This window comes from Micromys minutus, assembly GCF_963924665.1.
Source record: "Micromys minutus genome assembly, chromosome: 10".
NCBI classification, from domain to species: domain Eukaryota; kingdom Metazoa; phylum Chordata; class Mammalia; order Rodentia; family Muridae; genus Micromys; species Micromys minutus.
This window is the reverse complement of record NC_137979.1, coordinates 35,102,906-35,130,321: the sequence shown is the minus strand read 5'-3', so window position 1 is coordinate 35,130,321 and position 27,416 is coordinate 35,102,906. Positions and strand designations below refer to the sequence as shown.

Sequence of the window (27,416 nt, the reverse complement as noted above, 5' to 3'; positions counted from 1 at the left end):
TTCGAAAGTCAGGACACGAGCGAGGTGGCCGCGGTCTCGCGAGAAGAGGCAGGCCCCGCCTGGAGTTCGCGGCCCCTCCCGGCCCCACCCTCCCCACGTCCCCCGCCCTCCCTCCCACACTCCCCGTGGCGCGAGCGGCTGACTGAGCCTGGAGAGGAAACGGCATTCGCAGCCGCGCTCCCGCCCAGGCCGGCCCTGACGCGGGCCTCGTCAGCCGGTAACGGGGAGCAGAGGTGGGGGTCAGGGAGGCGTCCGCGAAGTCAGTGAAGGTCAGAACCGAGAGCCCTCCTCCGACCTGGGTGAGGACAGGGTCTGCGCTAGCCCCCACCCCAAACTCTGCAGAGCCGAGGCGGGGTCGACCCCTCCCAGGGGCGGGGTGGCACCGGGCAACTGCAGCTTAGGGGGCCACCCTGGGCGGGGCGCTCTGACAGGGGAGAAGGGGTCAGAGGCAGGGTGCGGGCATGGGCTGTGGAGCCGAGGCGGGGATGGGCTCCTGGAGTCCGGATTCCCTTGCCGGGCGGGGATGTCCCGAGGCCAGCAGGTCCTTTCCGCCTCTCCTTTGGACCCTGACTGGAGGCCAGCGGGCGGGGGGGTTGAGGGGGGAGGTTGGTGGGGGAGGGCAGACAGCGCGAGGGGGCGGGTCCCGGCGCTGCGGGGCGCTGATTGGCTGAGCGCGTGTGGAATCGGGTGATGGGAAACGCAGCGCGGCTCTCCCGTCCTCTCTTGCTCCGCGCCCCCCCACCTCTTTCCCCCGTGGCGAATGTGCTGCGAGGTGGCGGGTGCTTACGCTCGCGGGGTTTGGCTGTTGCAGGCAGGAGCTGGGAGGAGGCAACAGCGGCGGCGGCAGCAGCGGCAGCTGGGAGGAGGTGGTGACGGTGGCAACGGCAGCATCGGGGACGATGGCGCGACTGGTGGCAGTGTGCAGAGACGGGGAGGAGGAGTTCCCCTTCGAGAGAAGGCAGATCCCCCTCTTCATAGACGACACCCTCACGGTGAGCGGGCTGGGCCGGGTTGGGCCCGCTGCTCCCCTGGCAGCTGTTTCCCCTCCTCCCCCTCCCCCAGGCCGAGCGCTGCGCACTGGAGAAAGAGTGTGTTGCAACTCCTAGGCGAGGCCGCCTCTCCGACAGGCCCCACAAACTCGCCTTTGCAGTGGGCCCCTTGGTATCCTTGGCAGGCCCCAAATCCAGCGCCCCGAATGCACTTTGAGGTCCTCTCCTCAGGTCTTCCTCCCTTTCAGAACCCCTTGGCCTTTATGTCTTCCTCTGAGACGCTGCTTTGCCTAAGCACGCGCCTGGGAGAAGGCTTGAAGGAGCTGGGGCATTTAGGGCCTATCCTCTACAGAAACCACTTACCCTCCGGGAGGCTTAATTATCTGAAAATGTCGCAGCTGCATTGCTACCTGTGTATTTTTTGTTTTAACACTATAGCTATCACTACATAACCGTAATCACTAAGGGCAGAGTGACATTTTCTTGCATAGTGAAGATTCCACCTAAATGATTTGATTTCCCAATACGTCTCATATTGCCTAGTATATTATAATTCTTGAAATGATTGTGTTAAGCCATGACTCTTCAAAATGGGCATTCTTGTCATTATTTGGTTTACAAGTATCCCAAGACCAAATTATTGACTGTGTAAAGTAGTATGAAAAGCTGGCTGCTTATTGTGGATATAAGAACACAAACCGTGGGAGGATGGTCGTTCTAAGACATGGTGTTGGTATACCTTTGCCGACCCTCTGCTCTGTGTTGTAGTATTGTTTCCTTTAAAAGGAAATGGCAGAAATTTGAGTTGATTCTGAGCAGGAAGTGAATGCAGTTGCTTACCACAGTTTAATGAACCTTCTCCGAACAAGTTTTGAAATCTTCATTTTTGATGCTGACGCTCTTGGATTTTTACACTCGCCCATTGTGATCTGATGTAGATGAGTCTTCCAACCTTTGACTTTTTTCCCACTCAAAGGCAGAACGGTTATCTTCCTGAAAAAAAAAATTGTAGTTATCTACTGAAGGTTTTAACATTTTATGTAAAATGCAAGTCATTGTGGAGATGCCAGTCTGAGCCTTTCTTTTTGCTAGTCTCAATCAAGAGCTTCAGTACTTTTAAAGAATTAAGGAACTATTGACTGGTTGACTTCAACAAGTTCACGATGGAACTTTGCAAGGAAAGGTGTGCTTTAAAAAACAGCCCAATGATTTGACATAAAGTAGGATTTGTGTTGGGAATTACTTGTCTATGTTGGTTATGGTTTCTTATTTTCTTGAATTTTAATTATAATGGACTTGTGGACTTATATTTAAAATAGTTTAAAAAAAACAAGCTAGAACATGAGTTAAGTGGTTTCTTTCTCAGTGTGACAATGGTTGGTCATAGTTCATTTGTTATTATCTTCTGTCCCCTTCAGAGTAAAACATTCAAAAACACAGTTTGATAACAACCTTTTTGTGTGAGTGCACTTCTTTCTCATAATCCCGAGGTTTGGGGTTTGTTTTTTTTTTTTTTTTTTTTTTTTAAAGTATATAATATGAAAACAGGAAACCATTGTAAATTTTATCTATTTACAAATTTTAAGATAACTTATGCTCTTTTTTTTCCCACATAATCACCTTTAATGTGGATGTAGTACATTAGTCAATATTTACTTCATAAAGCTCTTTAAAGTGAAAGTATGTTACATTGACATTGTAAGTTTCCAGTTTTTTTCATAATACATATGGTTTAGTGTCACCTGCTTTTCTTTTGTACTGGGTGTCTGAATTTTGCTCTTATTACAGACTTGTTACAAAGACAGTTTAAGCTTATTTAAATAATTTCAATTAATAGGTATAATTTTTTTTCTTGCTTAGGAATGGATTTTTGTTACTAAGGAATTAGTTTTGTTTGTCTTGGAAATTTGTGGCCTGTCATTGAGTGTCATTAATGAATATTATTAAATTTACATAAAGCTATGCCATATTTAGGGACACAAGCTTCTTTTGAGATCATTCTTCTCAAGCTAAAGGGAAAATGTAGAACAAAAAACCTGTTGTGAGGGAAGTGGGAAGAGGAAGTAGAGGTGTGTGTTGTGTAGTGGTCCATTGATATTTGATGGCAGTGTTTGCTTGAAGTTAACTTAGTTTGATCTTTGTTCCTAGGAACTCAAAGGGAACCTTATGATCTTTTCGTAAATGGTTTTAGAACTCTTGTTTGTAGAAAAATGCTAGTCTAGTTCATTCTAGTTATCACTGCACATAGGCATGTTTGAGATACATTGGAACATTTTATACTTGTGTGTGTATATATGTGTGTGTATATTTGCATGTATATAGATGTATACATGTTCATTTTGTGTATGTAGGTGTGTACGCCATAGAATATGTGTGGAAGATAGAGGACTGATAGGGGATTTAGTTCTCTTTCCACTGTGTAAGTTTTGGGATGGAAGACAGGTGGTCAGGCTTTACAGCAAGCACCTTTGCCCACTAAGCCATCTCTCTGACCCTCTTCTCTTTTTTTAAGATGGGGTCTCAAATTCCTGGGCCAAAATGGTCTTTCTGTTTTAGCCTCTAAAATGCTAGGACTAAAGATGTGTACCACTACTTTTTGTCATTTTAAAAATGTTTTTAGTGGTTGTACATGTTGTATGATATTCCATAATATACCCTTCCATGCGGTTATGATTTCTCATTTTTAATAATACTGTAAGAATATGGAGACTGCATTGAGTTATTAATTTTTTTCCATTGGGCTTTTGGAAATAGAATTACTGAAGAATAAGAATATTTTACAAGTTTCTTGGTTCATGTTGTTGAATTATTACAACATTTCTAGAAGATAACCCTTTTAATTCAAATTGATCCAGATGAACTATAAACTGAGGTAACAGTTATATGAGGGTTAGTGGGTAAAGGCTGGTGCTGCCAAGTGTGATGATGTGAGTTCATTCCTTGGGATATAAATGGTAAAAAGAAAGATTCAATGGTTTCTGCAGGTAGCCTTGACTCCTATACAAGCACCTCTGGCATAGATATGTCCCCTCCAATAGGAATAATAGATAGACTAGAAATTGATAGGAGTTCAGAGCTATCTGAGCCGAAAAAGCAGAAAATGGTAACCCTAAAGGATTAGGAGTTTAGCATTTGCTACAAGTTTAGTATTTAGTGTTTTCTTTCAGCTCTTTAATAATTATTTTTCCTAATGCAAGCTAAACTTTCCTCATGCATGCTAAAAATAGTTTTGTGAATAATGATACAAGGGTAATATTAAAGTGACATTTTGATAAATACAAACTTAATTGATTAGAGCTCATGGGAATGGTCTGAAACTTGTTTTTGGGTTTTTTTTTTTTTTTTTTTTTTGTGGTCCAGTAAAACTGGGGCGGATGCTTAGGAGTGAAAGTCAGTGATAGATGCAACAGACTTTACAGCAGTGAGTACTGCTTGATGACTTATGTTTGGATGGCTCTGGATGGGCACTCTGAGCAGGCAGCTGTGCACTAATGATTGCTCTGTGAAACCACACCTCGTGTACTTTACAGGGCTGTCTTCCTTTGGGTAACCTAGAATCTAAGATTAAGTCAAGGAAGTGTTTTGAAAGAATGGAGAAGAAGAATGCTAGCGGCCCCGTTGCCTTTCCCTTTTCTTACCGTTCTCTTAAAACATTAAATGGCATACACTAGTTGACTAGAGAACAATAAAATAAAAAGCTGTTATCCTAAATGCTCAGAAGGCAAGGATGAGGTAATTATTTAAGGCAGAGTATGTGGTTCAGGAGGAAATGAAGCAGCCAATTCAGGAAGGATCTGATTTTGATAATTGTGCTAGTTGTTAAGAGTATTGACGCTGTGTATTTGTCCTTTTTTCTTTCATTTGTATGTATATCATACGTGTCTCTATTTTCTCGGTGTTTGAACCCAGTATCTCCCATATGCTATGCAAATGATCTACTTCTGAGTGAATGTTCTCATACGTCCAAAAAAAAAAGTTTGTAAGTGTATGGCTGTCTTGGCTGCATGATATGTCTGTGTGCCTGTGTGTGTCTGGTGCTCTTGGCAGCCAGAAAAGGGAGAATGGTCCCCTAGAGCTGGAGTTACAGATGTTTGTGAGCCCCCATGTGGATGCTGGAAATGAAACCTGGGTCCTCTGGGAAGAAGAACTCTTAACTGCTGAGCCATCTTTCCAGTGCCACCCCCTCCCTTTAAATTTTCAGATGTGGTTTCAATAAGGTGGTTAGACTGGTTCCAAAAAGTGCTTTTATTTGTATGTATGTTCATGTATATGACCATGCATACTTCACCCCCACTCACATGTGAAGAAGTCAAAGGACAACTTGAGCGAGTTGTTTCTTTTAACATGTGGGTCCCTGGGTCTGAATACTGGTCATCAAGTTTGGCAGCAAGCACTTTAACCTGCTGATCTTGCTGGCCCTGGCCTGAACTTTTGATCCTCTTTCTTCAGCCTCTCAAACTACTGACTGCTACCTAATTTTATTTTCCTTCGTTGTGCTCTGGTGCCTGAACACAGGACCATGCTGGACAGCTAAATACCTTAGTCTCTTAAATCCTGTGAGGTGATTCTGAAAAACATGTGAGTTAATTGAACATGCTGTTGTTGTTTTTTCCCCAGTTCTGGAGGTCAATCCTAGGGTAGACGAGCCACGTCTCTAGCCTGTGGGATTAAAAATGAAATATTTTTAGTTTTAGTTTTTAGGACCAAAATTTGGAGTGATGATGGTTATGAGGCAGAAGCATAGGTAGTTTGTTTGTTTGTTTTTAATATGTAGTCCAGGCTAGCCTCAAGCCTATGATTTTCCTGCCTCCTGTGTGCTGGGATTATAAGCATGTATCATCATGTTTAGCTTGGTTCTAATTCTAGGCTTCTAATATCAGGCTTATTACTTTTAAATTTTAATAAGTTCAACTGTAATACATATAGTGGACAATATACATTATTAGATATTTTGCCTGAACATTAAAGTGATTCTCAGATTATACCTACAGCATTCTATGAATGACTTCAGTTATAACTTAGTAGTGTTAGTAGAGGTGATATCAGAGTGCTTAGAACATTCTTAGTGAGTATTGAAGCTGCAGTAAATGTTGTTACCATCCATTGGAGGTAGTAAAGAGAAGACTGGCTGGGCAGCAGTGGATTTAATACTAGCACTCAGGAGGCAGAGGCAGGTGCATTTCTGATTTCAAGCTAACCTGGTCTGCAGAATGAGTTCCAGGACAGCCAAGGCTACATAGACAAACCCTGTCTTCAAAAACAAAAGTGGGGAAGTGGGGTGGATAAAGCAGAAACAAAATATTATGATTGATAAATTTGAAAATTGGAAGCTTTTAAGCAGTAAGATTAGGGCATTTAATATATGCATATTGAAAAAAACTTTTTTTAAACCAGAATTTCCTTTCTACAAAGTATTAAAATACAATTGCATTTCTAAAATGAAACTATCAGTATACAGTTATAGTCATTAAATAAACTTAGTTAAAAGCTATTTATATATTAAAGAGAAACATCAATGATGCAAATGTTGACACTTCTGAACTCCCTGTTTCATCGAGCATCAAAACCCAATTTTTTAGTCCTTTTCTTGTATCCACATTCTCTGCATCTGAATGGATCCCTGGATTTGATTTTACTTAAGGTACAGCACTCTCCTTAAATATACATCATTGGCTGCTGCTTTGGTGGTTGAACATCATTGTTGCTGTCTCTCAGTCCCTTCTCCTAAAAAAGACTTTATAAATAGTAACTGATTATCTGTGGAAGTGAAAGCATGTCTTACAAGGTGATAAAGTTACTGTGGAATTAAAAACAGGGAGCACTGACTCCTTGATAATAAGTAGCATATGTGTATTGTAATACACTTAGAAAGAAAACCACACACAGTAGCTCATAACTGTTATCCCAGTACTTGATAGGATCAGAAGTTTGAGGCAACTCTATTTTTCTATAAGCTATGTATGTACAAAATTGTCAGTGTAGTTTTGAGTGTGTAAAACTGAAATCCTGGATGACCATGAACTTCAGATCTCCTTGTCTTAAATGCTGGGATTATAGGCTTGTGTTTATATGAACGTGAGGATTTATGCAGTGTTGGGGATTGAACTCAGAGTTCTGTACATGCTAGGTAAGCACTTATCTACTTTACACCCCAGCCTGGGAAGGATCTTTTTAAGGCAACATTCAATGAAGCAGGGCTTATTATTCTTAGTTTTGCCCCAGATGGCTCTCTTTATCTTGACTCATTGGATATATAAGAATTTGAAGCCCTTGTTATCTGGGAATAGTTTGTCCTTGTATGTTTGATTTTTCTTACATTGTTCTAGTTAAGACAAGTATGAAATATATATACACACACACATGTATCTTTGTGTAACTTGTGTGCCTGGTGTCCTCAAAGATCAGAAGAGGATGTTGGATCCCTGGAAGCTGGAGTTGTAGACAGTTGTGAGCTGCCATGTGGGTGCTGGAATGGAATTCAGATCCTCTGTGAGAACAAGTTCTCTGAAGTGCTGAGCCACCTCTCCAGACTTGTGCATATATTACTGTTTTTGAAGACATACATTTTTACCTGTCTCTGACATTATCATGCTTCTTGAATCTTATAGTTAAGCTCTTTCTTTGGTCAATATGTAACTTTATATTTAAAACAATCTCCTTATTCACAGTGTGCCTATAGTTGCCTATATACAGAATCCAAGTACAGTAGAATCCAAGGCATTGGGTCACCTTGGAGCTGGAGTTGCCCTCCCTCCACTTCATGGATTTTAAAATATGTATTATCACAGATCAGTGAAACTACTAATTTATATCATCACACACTGAATCCTCCTAAATTCCCCTGGTAGTGATTTTTAATAACTGAATAAATACCTCAGTACTTCCTTTTTCATCATACATAGCACAAATCTTTACTAAATACTAGATACTAAGTTACATAAATGCTAGTTCAAAGTTACATGAATAGGGGTGTGTGTGTGTGTGGTTGGGAGTTGAACCCAGAACCTTTAATAGATTCTGTTAGTACTAGCCAGGCTAGTATTCTATTGCTGAGATATATCTCAGCTCAAAATATGTATTAGTTTTTGAAAAAATTTTCTTTGTTGGGGTGGGGAACAGGTCAGATGTCCCACAGTGAACATTAGAGGTTAAAAGACAATTTGTAGAAGTTTATTCTCTTCCTTTCATCAATTGGGTTCCAGGGTTCAAACTCAGATTATATCAGGAATGATGGAAAGCACTTTGATGGCCACCTGAGCCAGTTCACTGGCCCCCAAATACATTTTAACGAATAGAAGTCTTACATTCCAGTTACAGGGATCTAACTCGATGTGTCTAACTAAATATTATTGTTCACTATTACTTAGAAAATAGAACTTATTTTTATAACTGCTCTATGAAGTAGATACTAGAAATGAATTACTCAATCTTATTTTACAAATAAGGTAATACAGGGGTTAAATAATTTGTCCAGAGTCTTGACCTAAGATTCTAAGTGACAGAGCCTGGATTTCTACTGTGTGCTTGACTTTAGTGCCTTTGGTTCTAATGGCTGACTTTAGAAATCTATATACTTTTGGCCAGCAAGGGAGCTCATCAGGTAAAGGTAAGTGTCCACCAAGACTGGAGACATTAATTTGATTCCCAAGATCCATGTTGTAGGACAAAAAAGCTGACTCTGCAAGTTGTCCTCTAGCGCGAATGCACATGTGTTTGTGTTTGTGTGGGAAATTTTAAAATAGAAAAATTTGTACACTAAATATCAAGACCCCTTTTGCAGGAGACAGTTTAGCTTTGTAAATGTTTCTCTCCTAATAGTTTATATAAAGAATGCTGTAGAACCCAATGAGTGACTTCTTTTCTGTTTGCCTTTTAAGATGGTGATGGAATTTCCTGACAATGTTTTAAATCTTGATGGGCATCAGAATAATGGTACACAGCTAAAGCAGTTTATTCAGGTAATAGTTCTTAAATCATTGTTTTTAGTTATGTATGTGTTTTTTTAAAAAAACATTTTGTATTTAGTTAACTTCTAATTTCTTTTTATTATTTGTTTGTTTGAGAGCAAATCTCATTGTGGTTCTGGGTAGCCTAGAACTTTCTTTTTTTAATTTATTTATTTCATATATGTGAATAAACTGTCACTGTCTTCAGACACACCAGAAGAGGGCATCAGTTCCCATTACAGATGGTTGTGAGCCACCATGTGGTTGCTGGGATTTGAACTCAGGACCTCTGGAAGAGCAGTCGGTGCTCTTAACCACTGAGCCATCTCTCCAGCCCAGCCTAGAACTTTCTAAGCGGAATAGACTGGCCTTGAACTCAGAGATCTGCTTGTTTTTGCCTCAAATGTGCTGGAATTAAAGCTTGCCCCACCACACATAAGCTTCTTTTTTCTTTTTCTTTAATTTTAAACCCAGGCTTTTGCCTACATATTAGTGTACTGAAGTTGATTTCATTTTTATTGTGACAGTAAATATAGTTATGTACCTAATTTATAGATTACTCATGTGAAAGAATTGGGTTATGTTCACATTTACAGGTCTAAAAGTCTTTGATTTTTAACAGATCATCTTTCTTAGTTTTTATAAGATAGGGTGTGCAAATTTTATTAAGAACTTGTTGGGGTTAGGGATGTCACTTGGTGCCAGAATATTTGCCCAGCATGTGATAGGCCCTGAGTTTGATCTCTTGTATCACCAAGATATATACAATATATATTTTTAAGGTCAATTCTACAATATGAATTTTTAAATTTTTATTTATTTATTTATTTATTTAGATACAAGATACTTTTTAAATACTCAAAATACTTGATTAAGATAATAGGAAATGAGTTATTAGATTACTTAAGAACTACTTTTACTTTTAAAAGACCATTTTGAAAAGTTAATAATAAAAATGAAGAAATGCTTGAGTATTATCTTCTTATCTGTCTTTTTTTTTTTGGAAGTATTAGTTGTAACATACTGTTACCTTCCTTAAGTAGAAGAAATTATTTAATTTTGCCCATTTCTTTGTGGTTGTGATTTCTATTCATTTTTCTTCCTTATCATAGCCAGTAGGTTACATTCATGTACACTAACTTATTAGTTATTCATTGCAGGCCTGGTTCTTTCCCAAAGATAGAATCCAGCGGTAATAAAAGAGTAGTTTTATGTCTTAAAGAGTCTTGTTTTTTTTCTTCCTTCAGCGACATAGTATGCTTAAGCAACAAGATTTAAGTATTGCCATGGTGGTGACATCACGCGAAGTCTTGAGTGCACTTTCTCAGCTTGTCCCATGTGTTGGTTGTCGTCGCAGTGTGGAACGCCTCTTTTCTCAGCTTGTAGAGTCTGGAAATCCTGCCCTTGAACCCCTGACAGTAGGGCCCAAGGGAGTACTATCTCTGACTCGAACCTGCATGACTGATGCAAAAAAGCTTTATACATTATTTTATGTACATGGGTAAGTATAGTTAATTAAGAAAAATGCTTTAGTTTTAAATAGCTTGATGACACTAAGGCTTTTCAATGATGGGAAACCTCTATTGGTTAGATCAGAAATTGAATTGAACAGTTTTATTGAGTAGTTCCTAGTTTCTGCTTTCATATGGAGAGAGTAAGCAAATAAATAGTGTATTAAGTATAAGTTGCAAAGAAAACAGTAAGATGGGTAACAGAATGAGTGGATTAAATTAATACAAAGAGTGTGATCTGGCAATGTCTTTCTGATAAAGAAACAAGTAAAGGGAAGGATCCTACCTCTGTCTGGATGAAGGAACAAAAGGAATAGTAAGCAGAAAGGGTCAGAAGTTAGAATTTTCCTGACGTGTCTGAGGAACAACATGAACGAGTTGACTAGAGCCAGCTGAGTAGGAGCAGTAATAAGATGAGATCAGAAGAGTGATAAAGACTCGGCTATGGTAGCTAGTGCCTTATAGGTCATGCTGAGGTGCTTACTCGAGTACACAGGAAGCTTTGAAGAATTTTGAGAGATGAACAACAGTCTCACTTGAAATTTGGCTTACAGTTACCTTTGTTTTGAGAATACCACGAAGAGAGTACAAGGTAGATACAGAAATCAAGAAATAGGTTGTTCAGTGTTAAGTGGGGAATGTGATGTCAATTACAGGTAAAAAAGATACCAAGGAATGATAGGATCCTGAAATATTTTGAGGACTGAGTAAATAGGATTTTTGTATGGATAGATAAGGGAGGGATAGCTTTAGTGATGGTTTTTAGATTTGTGGTATAAAGTAGTGTAGACAGACCAGGGTACTTCTTCTCAAGACTAATGGATTTCCAGGACTAACGTGGGTTAAGGGAAGAACCACCTCCAGAACACTCTTGTTTGACCTCCACATACAAGCATGCATACATACATATATAAATGTAATTAAAACGGTTTTTAAATATAGCATGATTTCCTTTTACTGAGATGGGCACAACTAGGTAGTAGTTTTTCAGAGTTCTTTTGTATAAGTTAAATTTAAGATGTCAAAAAATTTTTTTTAAGATGTCAGTTGGATATCTACAGTATTTACTTGTGTCATTTATTGAGGTAGGAAAATGGATTGAAAGACCAAACCCAGAGGTTTTTCTGTTCGGAGCTAGTAGAGACTTTCAGTTAGTTAGTTAGTTAGTTAGTTAGTTAGTTAAAACTCATTTTGAAGTTCAGGAGACTTTTTTTTTTAATAATCAAAAAATTATTAATTTTTACTTATATGAGTACATTTTAGCTGTCTTCAGACACACCAGAAGAAGGCATCAGATCTCATTACAGATGGTTGTGAGCCACCATGTGGTTGCTGGGAATTGAACTCAGGACCTTTGGAAAAGCATTCAGTGCTCTTAACCACTGAGTCATCTCTCCAGCCCCAGGCGACTGATCTTAAGACTTAGTGCATGTTTGGCAAGTGCAGTACCTCTGAGCTATATAACTCCAGCTTGAAGAAGGAGGAGGAGGAGAGAGAAGGAGAAGAGGAGGAAGGAGAAGAAGCAGAAGAAGCAGAAGCAGCTGCTTTAGAGTTTTTTAACAGAGGAATAACATAATCTGCTATTCTGATTTAAAAGGATTGCTCTTGCTAAGTGAAGCCTAGAATGTAAAGGGCAATGGTGGAAGTAGAACCATTTGGGAAATTGTAGTTGATTAAACTAGAGATTGGTGGGTTGGGCATGGGATCTAAGTGATAGGATTGTAGATCTATGCAAAGGTCATAAAAGTTGATATGCTTTGCTAATTGACTGGATGTAGGATGTGTGCATTCTGTATACATTCACTATATTTTTTACATTTATTTATTTGTGTGTGCTCACGTGCAGTAGGTCATGTGTGAAGGTCAAGGGACAACTTTAGGCAGTCAGTTCTACCATGCAAGTTCCAGTGCATAGGCTTGGCAGCAAGTTTCTTTACCCATGAGCTACCTTGCCAGTCCAACATTGTGTATTCATATAAAATTTCTGTGGTTTACCTCTCAAGGATAGTATGTATTTATATAACATTTGAGGAAAGGAAGATGTGTGAAAGTTATGTAAACAGTGTCTAAACTGTCAGAGTGTCAGACAGACTGATAGCTACCAGGATAAGAGTTGTGGTCTAGGGAAAGAGGGCACTGAGTAAAGTAGGTTTTTACTTTTTTTTTCCCCGCCTGGAGCTGAGGACCAAACCCAAGGCCCTGCACTTGGTAGCGGTTCTACCACTGAGCTAAATCCCCAAAGTAGGTTTTTACAACTGGACTGGGTAGGTATGGAGAGGGAAAATAAATGTAGACTTCTTTGGTTATTTACTTAGAGACAAAGTCAGGATAAGTGATGTCTCTGTTAAATATAAATTCTCACAAAAAGGCAGCTAGTAGAAAATTGTAAGATTTGAAAGTAAAATGACAAACCTTTACTGGTTTCTTTTTTACTAGGTCCAAACTAAATGATATGATAGATGCTATTCCAAAAAGTAAGAAGAACAAGAGATGTCAGTTACACTCTTTAGATACACACAAACCTAAACCTTTGGGGTAAGTAGAAATAAATGTCAAAGTGTTTCATCAGTAGTAAATATATTAATGTTAGTCATATTTAGTGAAAGGATAATATTGCTAGTTTTGTTAATTGCATTACATTCTGAGAGATGTCAAGATAAGCTTGTTCTTGGGCTCTGTGGGTCTCTCTGCATTGAAACTATTAAAGTCACTGAGTTAAGTTTCTTTTTGTTTCAGGAAATTAAGAATTTTGAGAAATATATGCACTAATTTTAAAGTTTTCAAAGTAGTAATATTACTTGATTTGTAACTATCTGTTTAAATTGTTTTTGTCTTTCTAATTTTTAGGTTTCTCTAAATACTAAGTAGACAATATATTTTAATAAGGATTATAAAAAAAAGCCTTAGTTGTGGGGATGTGTATTTGTGTAACTAATTTTGAGTTTTCCTGGTTGGAGACACAATACTGATTTGCTCCCAATTTCTGGCACAGTGCCAGTGCTGTTTGCTGGTTTGCCCCAAGCATTCTTGGGGAGGATAGAGTCAGCATGATTTACAGGGCGTTTGAAATAAATTGGGGAAGGATAAGGTGATATAAAACTGTTGAGTTAAATAGATCTGTCTTTGGAGCTATTATATAGATGTTTTCTTTCTCTAACATAAAGACCCAAATATCCAGGTTTTCCCATGCCCAGAAAAACATATTTAATTTTTTTTTAAATCAGGACTCAGTGTGTAGCACAACACTTGGAAACAGAAACAGGTGAATCCCTGTGAATTGAGGCTAACCTGGTCTACATAGTAAGTTCTAGGCCAGTCAGGACGATGTACTGAGACTCTGTCTTTCAAAAATAAGCAAACAAACAAACAAGCAAATAAAAAACATGAAAGCTATGAAATACAGAGAAGTTAGAAAGACCATGAAGTATAGAGACTATTATTTGAGACAGCATCTCATTATGTCACCTTAGCTAGTCAGGAACTTTTCTCAAGAGATCTTCCACCCTTAGCCTCCTGAATACAAGTGACACTGCTGGGACTCCTGCCGTCCTTTGTATCTTAGTCAGATTCAGCACTTACCAAACTTTGAATGAGTGTTTCATTCATCTGTTTGCCTTTTTCTTTGCTGAAGTATTTTAAAGAAATTTTAGGCATCTTGCTATTCTCCATTTACATGCATCTCTAAAACAAATATTTTCTTTCATACCTACAATGGTATAGCACCTATTGTAATTAATTATAATAATCTTATACCCAGTAGATACTCAGATTCCCTTGTAGTGCTTAAAAATATCCTTTTGCATTTGTTTGAGGTAGGATCTAAACAAGACCCATACATTCCATAGTATTTAAATATAGAGTACTCTGAAACCAATGAACATCTGTACAGTTTATAGTAGTTCCCAAGCTATTTCATATACCTGTGGAATGTTGTGGTTATAGAGGCAGTATCTCATGTAGCCCTGGCTGGTCTTGAACTTTTTGTATAGTTTGTATAGTGCAAGATTACCTTGAGCTCCTGATTGTCAGTACCTCTGTAGTACTGAGATAGCAGGCATGGACTGACTACTACATCTATCTGTAATACTTGTTTTTTCTCTGTATTGTTAGAGGATTCCTCTCCAAATGTCCATTTCAGTCATAATTGTCTCATTAGAAAATGAGCTAAGCAATATGGCATAGTAAAAAGGTCTGCTTTATGATTTTGTCCTCTTCTTTTGTGGTTCTTTATTGAAGACTAATAAAAAGCAATAGATAGCCCAGTACCTTACATACCTGTTCTCACTGCTGTTTTCCTGTGAAGACCAGTTCTTCCTGTTTTGCTCCAACTGCTACTCTGGTTTTGCAGTGACTTGCTTTTTCGTCAGTTGTCTATGAGGTTACATCTTCATATCTTGTGGCTTACAAAAATAAGTAAGTCTCCACAAACTTTATGTTCTCTTTCAAGTACAGCATCACTACATGGAAAGTCAAATGTTTTTTGAAGATTATTTATTGAATGTGAAATTAATATAAATGGAGCTAGTTGATCTTAGGTCGTGTGACTTAACTAAAGAAGCTTTAGTTATTCCCCAGTGTGTGTAGGTGGTAGTCAGTGATTATAGTCTTTTTAGTCAGGATACCTGGAGTACTTTGAATGGCTTCCACAATTGTTTGCTGTTAATTCTTCATTTTATGTTTCTTCCCTGTTCTCAAGCTTCAGGTTTTTAATCAAACGTTTTTCCAAGGAAAGTATACTCATTGGGTTCCAGCTTTATAAAGAACAGTTGTTGAATTGCCTTTACTGAGAGTGTTCTTTTAGTTATGCAAGTAAATCTTAGGTTTTTTTTTTGGTTTTTGTTTGTTTTGTTTTTTGGTCTTGAAGTTTGGTATCTGAAAGAAAGATCCAGGCCAGGCTTGTAGGCCAGAAGTTAGAGATTAAGGATTCTTTGAGACCAGAATGTAAAACCTTGTAGAAAGAAAGTAGATAGAGCAAGAGCAGAGAATGGTTGGAGGTTTCAGTTAATCACACGAGTATGGTTGGATGGGTAGGAGGAGGCTGAGGAAGGGTATCTCAGATTGGTCTGGTCAGCATATTGAACGTTCCTTAGTCACTGAGGACCCCAGAACAGACACTGTTTTACAGCATTATTGAGTAGATCTGGTGGCTGAGGGGATGCATAATCTAGATTGAAGTGGATAGAAAATGAAAACAAGGTTGTACTATGATAAGCCTTAAATGGAAAGGACAGGAGTTAAAGAAGGAAGTGACTTTGAAATTCTTCAGAAAGCACGTCTTAAGGAATCATCCAAGGCATAAGGCTTAGATCCTGATTCAAGTGGTAGGTTATTTAAACTAAACTATCAAAAGAGAAATATGAAAATTGGGACAGAGGATTTAACATACAAGATAGAGCAGAAGTTGACATTTCATTATTAAAGTAGGTAGAACTGAGCCTCAATTAGACCTTTCCCCTTAGTAGGATTAAGGTGCTGAGTTGTATAATGACCTATTAAGCTTAGAGTTGAGAAATACGTATTTAGCTGTGAAAAGACTTGGGTTTTACTACTGTAAGCAGGTATGACATTGAATTTCTAGGGCTGTAATGAGACCTGCAGAAGATCAGGCAGGAGCCAGTTCAGAATTAGTGGGAAATCTAGAAGACTATCCTTGAATAGAATATAGACAGACATTTGTGTAGGAATGCACATCTGCCACACAGCAAAAATGCATGATCAATGTCACACTGAAACTAGTCTGAGAGGAGGGTCTGGGAAGTTCTCAGTAAGTTCAAAGAAATTATGTGTGTAGTACTTGCTACTTACTTAGGATTTAAGAGAATGTATTTTAGTATGCTATTTTTATTTACTATAAATTTACATACTTTGTTAGGTTAATATGTGACTTTCATGGCTACTTGGAAATCAAAACTAGATAAGTTTTGTTGCCAGAGCTAGCTGTAAATAAGAGTGACATAATTATTTAACAATCACATTAAATAAAGAATCTTCAATTGGTTAAAGATTGATTCATGTTTAATAGGTAAAAAGACTATAACTTTAAAAGCCATTTGGCTTTAGAACATTTGAAGTATATTTGCTTATAAAATGTTTAATATATAAACAAGTTTCTATATTTATAATTGTAAATAATGTTAAATTTTATGTAGTAAACTTGATAGTCAAGTGTTTGATATAAATGTGTGAAACACATTAAGTAACAATGTATTATGGTTAAATATTTAATAATTCAAATTTTCAGATTTATCTACTAATACCTTAATATGTTAAAGAATTGATGATTTTAATGTAGACCTTAGAGATTATTTCTTGAGGTTATCAGTGTCACTAAGCTTTGTACCATACTGTACTGCAGTGAAGGGAGCAGTAGCAGTGTCAGTTCAGAGAAGTTAAGTACAGATAAGAGAAGTAGTGAAGACCACAGGAAGGACAGCAAGTGTAGGATCATTTTCCATTATGGACCTTTCCAGGGAACAGCCAGGTAAAACCAAGCAATCCTTTATTCTGCCTTTTTAAACCTTGTGCCTCGTGTGTGTCTTCTTTTTACTAATATTTATTTTTTTTTTACAGAGGATGTTGGATGGATGTTTGGGAACTAATGTCCCAGGAATGCAGGGATGAAGTAGTTTTAATTGACTCTAGTTGTCTTTTAGAAACATTAGAAACATATCTTCGAAAGCACAGGTAAGTGCAGAGGTCATTATGATACAGTGGGGACCGTATCTTAGATGTCAGTCTTTCAGAGTAGCCTGTCACTGGCTTCTTTAGTATAATAGTATTCCAGCTGTCTTATCACTATGTATGTACACTAGGAGTCATGGTAGGCAATTTTTTTATGAGGTGGCTTTGAGTGTTAGTCTTCTTGTCTCTTTTCTTTTTAAAGATTTATTATTACAATTATTTGCTTGGCTTTTTTGTTTGTTTTGAGACAGGGTCTTTCTATGAGCCCTGGCTGTCCTAGAACTTATTATGTAGATCATGCCTGCCCCTGCCTCTTGTTGTGCTGGGATTAAAAAAATGAACCACCACAGCCAGTGTTTTTATTAAATTTTAAATATTTTGTGTGTGTGTGGATTCGTATGTGTAGCTTGTAACCAGAGATGTTGGAACCCTTAGAGCTGGAGTAATAGGGAGTTGTGCGCTGCCAGACATATGGATGCTGGAAATCAAACTCCAATCCTTTGTTCAAGTAGTTTGTACTTATCCTCAACCATGAAAACAATTTCTCTTGTTTTCGCCTTCCTCAACCATGTGATAGTTTTATTTTTTTAATTACATTTTATTTATTTGTATCAGTGTGGTGTGGACATACGCATACTAAAGAGTGCATACAGAGGTCATAGGATAACTTCTAGAAGTTGGTTCCTGTTTTAGGGATTTACTGCTGTGAACAGACACCATGACCAATGCAAGTCTTATAAGGACAACATTTAATTGGGACTGGCTTACAGGTTCAGAGGTTCAGCCCATCATCATCAAGGCGGGAACATGGCAGTATCTAGGCAGACATGATGTGGGTAGAGCTGAGAATTCCACATCTTCATCTGAAGGCTCCTAGTGGAAGATTGACCTACAAAAGATACCGAAAATCAACTATAATAGCTGGGTTCATATTTAATCCAGAACTAAGGAATAAAACCGAGGTTAAACCTGGTGATTCTCTAAGTGATTGTTTTTAACTGAGGTCAGAGGGATATATGAAGAGAACTGTGTTGCCCTGGAACACCAAGTATAAGCAGTTGCTACTAGGTATCTCTAGTGTCTCACTATTTTACATTACAGGTCTAGCCCTCAGGCAAGAAGAATCATCATAAACTTGGCTGAAGTCATATATATGTGTACAGGGGTGCAGGTGACCACCAAGTTTCCTTAAGAAATGAATTTAACTCAGAGAGAGACAGTTTTTTTTTCTCTCTCTCATCACAACAGCTCTCTTCTAACAGCCAGTTAGTAATATTTTAAGCTTGGTGTTTTTATCTATCCATGTTTTTTTTGTGTGTTTGTTTTTGGATTCAAAAATAAACTAGGTTCTGTGGGTCATGGTGGTTATATGTATGTTTGAACACTCAGTCTTGAGGTGGGGATCACATGTGTTTTATGAAACAAGAATATATCTGCCTTAAGCCCATGTTTAAAGTTTAAAATTGATACTTAGCCCATGTTCTAGTTTAAAACTTTTTCCAGTCAACAAAGCTGCATTCATGTGATCATTAAATTTGCATTTAATGTGGATATTTTTATTTTGTTTTATTTTTTATTATTTTTGGACTTTATAACTGGCTGGCCTTGAACTCTCAGAAATACATCAGACTCTAGTCATACCCCCTTCTTAATTTTGAAGGTTTGTTTGTTTGTTTATTTTAAAACAGGTTTTGCACTGATTGCAAAAACAAAGTCCTCCGAGCATACAATATCCTCATTGGTGAACTTGACTGCAGCAAAGAGAAGGGCTACTGTGCTGCCCTTTACGAAGGCTTGCGGTGCTGTCCACATGAGCGACACATACATGTTTGCTGTGAAACAGACTTCATTGCACATCTCTTGGGTCGTGCTGAGCCAGAGTTCGCAGGAGGGTATGAGTATGTAGTTTGCTAGAATGGGCTATCTAGCGCTTTGCTTCATTTTATTATTCAAAGTTTATTTCTTTCACCTATGCCTCACTATATCAGTGTACAAATTAAGGTATGCTATAAAGATTATGCTTTCTTAATTGAGTGAAAATACGGGAAAAGTGTTCTTGTGTTTAGTTTAGTCCTCTGCTCCTTAGTTTTGGAGAAGAGGTAGGCTTTCATTATAGATTATCATTTTTACTTGAAAATGATTGAAATGAATATTTCTTCATGCATGCTGCTTTTTCATGTTTAGATTTAATTCACAATTTTTGCATAGAAGTTAGATTTTTGCAGCATGGGGGTTAAATGCTTTATTGAATATAATTCATTGACTATGTGTTATGTAATTATTAAATTATAGAAGAGCCTAAATTAGTATCTCTGTCTTTGTTATGAAAATGAAATTCGAATTAGGTTTTTCATAGACTACATCAGACCCATTTTTCCTTTGGGTTTTATGTGTGTCAACTCTTTTTTGAGTTGTAGTGTCATCTAGCAGTTTCTTAATTTTTACTAGACTAGCCCTAGAAGGCCTTTGCCTATGATTGAATCACTTTGGAATTGCCTTTTTTCCTATTCCTCAAACCAGCTTACCAATCAACTTAAAAATAGTTGGCATTTTGCTGAAAGTTGAAAGGAGCCTACCATATCTACTATGAGGGAAACAGTTCCAAGGCACTTCTGGGCACTAAGACCCATTTCGTTAGAACCGGTTCCTGAATTATTTTAACTTTTACCAGTATTAGAATTCAGTTTTATTTGCATATGTATTTCTTATTGGTTAAAATTGTGTGTATGTAAATGTGTAATTGTCAGACTGATTGTGTTTAAAACTGAATTTTCAGGTTTTACTATTTTACTTAAAGCACTTATGTTTGATTGTCCTGAATAGGCGAAGAGAAAGACATGCTAAGACAATAGATATAGCTCAAGAAGAAGTTCTGACCTGCTTGGGGATTCATCTTTATGAGCGACTGCATCGGATCTGGCAAAAACTTCGGGCCGAAGAGCAGACGTGGCAGATGCTCTTCTATCTTGGTGTTGATGCTTTACGCAAAAGCTTTGAAGTAAGTGGGTCACTTCTGAATGGAGCTTATTAATCAGCCTAATCTTGTGAATTTTTCACATTCAACTTTGTTTTTATAATAGATGACTGTGGAAAAAGTTCAGGGTATTAGCCGCTTGGAACAACTTTGTGAGGAATTTTCAGAGGAAGAACGAGTTAGAGAACTCAAGCAAGAAAAGAAACGCCAAAAACGGAAGAACAGACGAAAAAATAAGTGTGTGTGTGATATTCCTACTTCCTTACACACAGCAGATGAGAAAGCAGTAAGCCAAGAGAAGGTATGTTGTTTTTGCTTTGGGTAGAAGACTGTAGATTTGGGCATTCTTACTCTCTTCTCTTTTCTTTTCTTTTCTTTTTTTAAGATATGAGGTCTTGTAATTGTTTGGCTTTATCTCCAAAATCATGGGTAAGCCGCAACATTTAATATATGCATTTGTTGAATAAAGGCAATGTGCTAGATAGTTGTTTATAGCAAATTCAAAATATGGATTATTACCTTTGTGACTGACCTAGACCACTTCTCAACCTTAGAACCCCTATCTCTTAAAGTACCTAAACTTTTTGTGGATTGTACTTAAGCAGTATTTACTGTAATAAATATTAAACTGGGGATATTATAGATTATTTAGAAAATTGTAAGCCCATTCTATATTAATCAAATAAGATTTAAAAATATATCAGCATAGTGAAATCTCAGAAAAATAAGTTTTCAATATTCTGGCCATTGTTTCAAGATGTAGTTTGTTTTATGACAAATACTGTGGGTTTTTTTTTTTTTTTTGTTGTTGTTGTTGTTTTTGAAGTGACAAATTGACTTTTCATTTGGGGAAAGTACTTGTTAGATGCACAGGTTTGAATAAGCATAGTTTGTCTCAATCATTTTTTGAAGTAAAATTGTTTTTAATTCAGCTTGCTGCTTAAAATAGTTGCCAAAGGTAGGGTATGAGAAAAAGATTTTTGCTTAGTATTTAACAACTGAGGGGATAAGATGACTTGGGTTACCCCAGTCTGGCCTTACTAAAGCTAGACTAGCAGCATCTTTATGAAAAGGAACATAGTAACATCTAATTATGGTTAAACAGTTTGTCTCTAGGAAACTTCTATGGGATAAGCAGACACAGCATACTGATAGCCTACTGATCTTGATACTGTTTACTGCTTTAAAAGGCAGTATTATTTGTTTTCTCTTTCTTTTTCTCTCCCTCCCCCTTTGGTACTCTATTTTCTGTGGTTCATAGAGAAGTTGCTTAATACTTTTTCTTTCTTTTTTAGTTTGTATGTTTTGTTTTGTTTTTGAGACAGTGTTTGTCTGCATAGCTCTGGCTGTCTAGGAACTCACTCTGTACACCAGGCTAGCCTCAAACTCAGAGATCCACCTGCCTTTGTCTTCCCAGTGTTGGGATTAAAGGCATGCGCTACCACTTCCCAGCTTACTTATTTTTTTATTGTTATTAATGTATTTATTTTGAGGCAGGATCTTACTCTGTAGTCAGGCTAGCCCAGAACTCACTATGCAGCTCAGATGAGCCTCAAAATCAGAGGAGTAGCCAAGCATGGTGGTTGCATGCCTTTGGTCCCAGTACTTGGTTGGCAAAGACAGGCAGAACTCTTGAGTTGAGACCAGCCTTGTTGTACAGCCAATTCTAAAATTTTTAACCTATAACTGCTGTTTTAATTAGTTAATTGGATGTTAAAATGTAGCCATTATGTAAGTAAATCTTTTTATTGTCTCTTAATGTCCATCCTCAAAGGAAACAGACTTCATTGAAAATAGCTGCAAAGCCTGTGGCAGCGCTGAAGATGGTAATACTTGTGTAGAAGTAATTGTTACGAATGAAAGTACATCATGTACCTGTCCTAGCAGTGGCAATCTTTTGGGGTCCCCTAAAATAAAGAAAGGTGAGTAAAGAATTGTTTTTAAAAATTAACTCTTGCTGGGCAAGGTGGCACACACCTTTAATCCCAGCACTCAGAAGGCAGAGGATCCTGCCTCAAAAAGTTTCTTTAAATAATTTATTTTTATTTTATGCACTTTGGTGTTTTACCTGCGTATAAGTTTGTATGAGGGTGTTGGATTCACTGGAACTGGAGTTAGAAATACATGTGGATGCTGGGAATTGGACTTGGGTCCTCTGGAAGAACAGCGAGTGCTCTTAACCACTGAGCTAGCTCTCCAGCCTCCCTCCCCAAAAACAAAATTCAAATAAAATTTTCTAAATATAAAGTGGTTTTAGAGATTTTTGGAATTGGTTGGGTTTTGTTGTTTGTTTATAATTTTTATTTATTTTATGTATATGAGTACACTGTTGGTGTCTTCAGACACACCAGAAAAGGGCATCAGGTCCCATAACAAATGGTTGTGGGAATTGAACTGAGAACCTCTGGAAGAGTAGCCAGCACTCTTAACCACTAAGTTATCTTTTCAGCTCTGGAATTAGTATTTTTTGCTTTCCAAGACAGGGTTTCTTTTAGACCTGCCTGTCCTGGAACTCACTATGTAGACTGGGCTGATCTCAAACTCTGCCTGTCTCTGCCTACTAAGTGCTGGATTAAAAGCATGTGCCACCACTGCCCAGCTAGAATTAGAATTTTGAAGTTGTTTTCTCACCTCAATATCATATGATCATCAGATACTTATATTTCTTTTTTTATAAGACACAAAACATACTTTATCAAATTTTATTGCTTATAAAACATAATGAAAGTATGGTATTTTTCTCTGGATCCTGAGTTAATCTTTATTGTCACCTGCTGTATTTTCAGGCATGTCTCCACACTGTAATGGTAGTGACTGTGGATACTCATCTAGCATGGAAGGAAGTGAAACAGGTTCCCGAGAAGGTTCAGATGTTGCCTGCACTGAGGGAATTTGTAACCATGATGAACATGGTATGCTTGGGTTAAGCTTCCTAATTAGTGTCTATAACATGGCTGATATGACACTATAAATAGAAAGGGTTATTCATTTTTACAGGTGAAGATTCCTGTGTTCATCACTGTGAAGACAAAGAAGATGATGGTGATAGTTGTGTTGAATGTTGGGCAAATTCTGAAGAAAACACAAAAGGAAAAAATAAAAAGAAGAAAAAGAAAAGCAAGATGTTGAAATGTGATGAACATGTAAGTGTGGTGATTTGCAATTATAAATCTCTGTAGTTGAAAACAACCTGTTTTTACTTAAGTTGGCATGCATAGGTTAATTGATAAGGGCTTTTTTAAGAGTATTTTAAACTGGACAGTGGGACATCTTAATCCCACCACTGGGAGGCAGAGGCAGGCAGATGTCTAAATTCAAGGCCAGCCTGGCTACAGAGTGAGTTCCAGGACAGCCAGGCAGGGCTACATAAAGAAGCCCTGTCTTGAGAAAACAAACCAGAGTGAGTGTTTTATATAGTTTCATTGCTTGTTCATTTTGTGGGGGTAGATATGGGGAGGGAGTATTTATTTGTCCAGAAGTTCTGGTGAATTGTAAATCTTGACTAATAATCTTTTTATAATACTTTGTAATTATTTTTTCTTTAGATTTATTTATTTCATGTGTATGAATATTTTGCCTTCATGTATGTCTGTGTACCACATGCCTGCTTGGTGCTTGCAGAGGTTAGAAGAGAGTACAGGGTCTCTTGGTGTGCCACCATATGGTGCTGGGAATTGAACCTGGGTCCTCTCCATGTGCTCTAGGCCCAATACTTTATTATTTTAATTAGCTATATAATTTTAAGAGATTTGTTAGTTTTTCTCTCTATGCAAATTAGGATAATAGAGTGTTTTAGGTTCTCTGAAGATGAAGTAGGATTATGTAGCAGGTTAGCGTACTCTGAGTGGTTTAAGTGTATGTAAACATCATCGGCTTCTGTTGACTTATCAAGCCCTGTACTGTAGATTCATTTGTTTTGTTTTTGACTGACCTGTCTGGATTGTATAGGCTTACCTGGAGCTCACTGGGTACCTGGGATGTTCGTTTTTTTTCTTGGATAATAAGTGACTTTTTTTTTCCCCCTTGGGAAATCTCTTGCCCTGGTTTCAGATCCAAAAACTTGGAAGCTGTATTACAGATCCAGGTAATCGAGAGACCTCAGGAAACACCATGCACACAGTGTTTCACCGTGACAAGACCAAAGATGCACATCCTGAGAGTTGTTGCAGCACTGAGAAGGGTGGGCAGCCATTGCCTTGGTTTGAGCATAGGAAAAACGTACCACAGTTCACAGAACCAACAGAAATGTCATTTGGTCCTGAATCTGGAAAAGGTGCCAAGAGCTTAGTTGAACTTCTTGTAAGTAGTTCATGATATCTTACTGTGTATTGGGGGGTATATTTGAAGGTTTCAGGTAGGAAACAGAGAGCTTAAATGAAAGATGACTTTCTATTCGTTTACTGATGGCTTTTGTGACTTCTGGAGCACATTGTCTTAATCTTCTTTGTCTCAAAGTTAGAGCAGTTGGGAGAGTTAAAAGTGGCATCATGTCTAGGAATCTGTCTGAGTTATTGTAAACAAAATTTATCCACATGGCAGTATAGTCCTTACTCTTCTAGATCCGGAAATAATATTGAATAAGTATTATTTCAGTACCCAAAGGAAGAGGATGATTAGTAGCTTGACTTATGCTCAGCCATAGAGTTTGAAGCCATCCTAGGATGAGAGAGACCCTGTCTTAAGCCTCCCATACTCCCTCCTCCCAGAACAAAACCAATGAAAAATAACTTGAACTAATGCTTGCATTTCAAGGAAATTCCTTCAAATGGCATATGGGGGAGAAGTATTACTGGCCTTGGGAGAGCTGTAAATTGACACCGCCTCCTAAGGGACCTGGTGAACTGTACTGATTTACCTTGTCCACTGTGTAGCTTGTGTTTGAGCATGAGAAGGAAAGAAAGAAGACTGCTTTCCTGCCTTTATTTAAGTCCTGGTGGAACTGTCTTTTGGAATATTAAGAATTTTATTGTTTCAATTTTTGTGTATATTGTAAAGGTTAGTGGTGATTCTATGTAACAGACTTTCTAAGTTTAAAAAAAGTTATCTTTTACTTAATTTGCAGAGATAAAAGTTTCAACATAGGACCAGCCAGAGATAAGTCTGCTTATTTAAAAATTGGTGATTATTTGCATCCATCTCTAGTTAGTCATTTTTAAAGGCAGAGTAGTATGGCAAAAGGTAGGCTCATAGGTATATAGGGGGTAATTAGAGATTCAGTGTTTGAAGCCAAGCTGAGTTAGGTTTTATTTTCACTAGTTTCTAAGATGGGTTGCATGTGCTATTCTGTAAGCGTTCCAGTTAGAGACTGTGTGACTGGGTGGAGACTTAAAGACTAGGCTGCTTTAAGTTTTGGTGGCCCACCAGCCATAGTGTTCTGCATTCTTTGACATGGTCTTAACTACTGCTTTAATTTGCAGGATGAGTCTGAATGTACTTCAGATGAGGAAATCTTTATCTCACAAGATGAAATACAGTCATTTATGGCTAATAACCAGTCTTTCTACAGCAATAGAGAACAATACCGACAGCATCTGAAGGAGAAATTTAATAAATACTGCCGCTTAAATGACCACAAGAGGCCTGTTTGTAGTGGCTGGCTGACAACGGCTGGAGCAAATTAAATAAATAAAATAGCTCTGTCTTTCAATGAAACACTCAAGATGACTACTGCGCCTTCTCTTTTAAAAACTCCTAATTTAGTGACTTCTGGCAAAATTTTACCTTAAATCTTAAATCAATGTGATTCCTTGTTTTGGGAGATGGTGGAGGTAACCTCATTCATTTGTTCTTTCTTCAGGCTTGTGTCTTTAGTTGCGTGGCTGCGCAGGCCTGCCTATGATTTAAGCCATCTCTTCATTAAACATTTCTCTTCCTGTGAGACTTACTAAAGCAACTTAGTGGCAAAAGTAATGTTGTACTTACACCTCTGTACAGAAATGACAGTGAGCTGGATATATGGTTTACAGTAGATATCCACTTGCAAAGCGTCTGGACAAAATGTTAAAGGCAATGTGCAAAATTTAAAATAAAGAGTATTTATTAATACGCATAGTAGAATGTGGTGTACATGTTTCTACTTAGTGTGGTGGTACTTTAGTATTGGCCATTGTTGATAGAGCATGAAGAGCAAACGAGGATAGAGATTCAGACTGCCCAAGACTTGAATCCTTCCTTTGATGAGACTTGATACTGAGAAAAACAGTTTCTAGTCTTGTTATTAAAAAATAAATGTATTTAAACACTGGCTAGCATCTTCATTTCTCATGAGACTTGAATTGCCATACTAAAAGTTCCCAAAGAGGCAACAAAACCACCTTAAATTAAAAGAGGTTCATATTGACATAAAAGAATGAAAACAATGTTGATAATCGGCCTTTAGGGCTAGGAGGGAAGGATTCATGTGAATTTAATATGTTGTACTTTGTTTTCCAACATGAACTCAGTACGGCTTTATAATTCACGGCTTATTACAGGCTGTCTTGAGTACTAAAGAGGAGAGATTTCCCGGAGTAGTATTTTGTTGCCATTTGATAGGTCAGGTCAGTTATGGAGAGATGACTTAGTAAGATGCTTATAAGAACCGAGTTTCATCCCCAAAACACACTACAGGTTGCATGAGGGATAAGACTGGGTAATGGGTGTTAAAAGGAAAAGAACTAAATACATACACTATGAATCTGTCAAAGAATAAAAACAAAATCAGATAAAAAGGAAAAACCCTAGTGCTGGGCATCAGAGACAGATCCTGAGACTTACTGGCTTGCTGACTGGTGCTTCAGGCCAAAGAGAGACCCTGTCTCAAACAAGATGGGGTCAGTAAGGTGATGCAACGAGGAGAAGGTGTTTGCCTCCAGTCCTCAAAAACCAAGTCTGGTTCCTGGAATGCACATGGAGAGAGCTGACCCCTGCAAGTTGTCCACTCTGACTGTGGCATACATGTCTGCCACCAATAAATGTGGAAATGTGTTTTTGGTTTTTGTTGTTTTTGAAACTTGCCATGTAGATTAGGCAGGTTTTGAGCTCCTGGAGATCAGCCTGCCTGTTTTTCAAGTTCTGACATTAAATATGTGTACCACTACATACACCGTAAAAGGAAGATAGACTGTTTAGGAGGAACCACACTAATTACCCTGTACATATACATGCCTGGGCACTTAAAAATGCACTTGGCACACAACACCTAAAGATTAGGTTGAATAGCACCACAAATGTGTAGGGCGTTGTGCCTCTATGACAACATTTGGCCCCCAGAATAGTAGGACATCATGTCTGGGCAGTGGGGCTTGAGTGAATTGTAGGGGCTTCCTATCAGATT

General features: G+C 38.0%; 1 protein-coding gene across 5 annotated transcripts; it reads left to right on the top strand.

Moving 5' to 3' along the window:
• The first annotated feature begins 130 nt into the window (after positions 1-130).
• On the top strand, positions 131-26,175 carry GGNBP2 (gametogenetin binding protein 2). Of its 5 annotated transcripts, none has more exons than XM_080922942.1 (15): positions 131-299; positions 812-992; positions 8,867-8,947; positions 10,183-10,436; positions 12,883-12,981; positions 16,802-16,927; positions 17,017-17,130; positions 18,816-19,019; positions 19,951-20,125; positions 20,208-20,402; positions 21,876-22,023; positions 22,888-23,013; positions 23,099-23,244; positions 24,152-24,400; positions 25,519-26,175. In XM_080922942.1, exons 2-15 carry the CDS (start codon positions 900-902, stop codon positions 25,720-25,722), a joined length of 2,214 nt encoding a protein of 737 aa, XP_080779068.1. In that variant the 5' UTR covers positions 131-299; positions 812-899; the 3' UTR covers positions 25,723-26,175. The 5 variants fall into 5 exon arrangements, with proteins under 5 accessions (XP_080779068.1, XP_080779066.1, XP_080779070.1 ...); XM_080922940.1 differs by having other exon boundaries at positions 18,816-19,025; XM_080922941.1 differs by having other exon boundaries at positions 160-269; positions 18,816-19,025.
• The last annotated feature ends 1,241 nt before the right edge of the window (positions 26,176-27,416 follow it).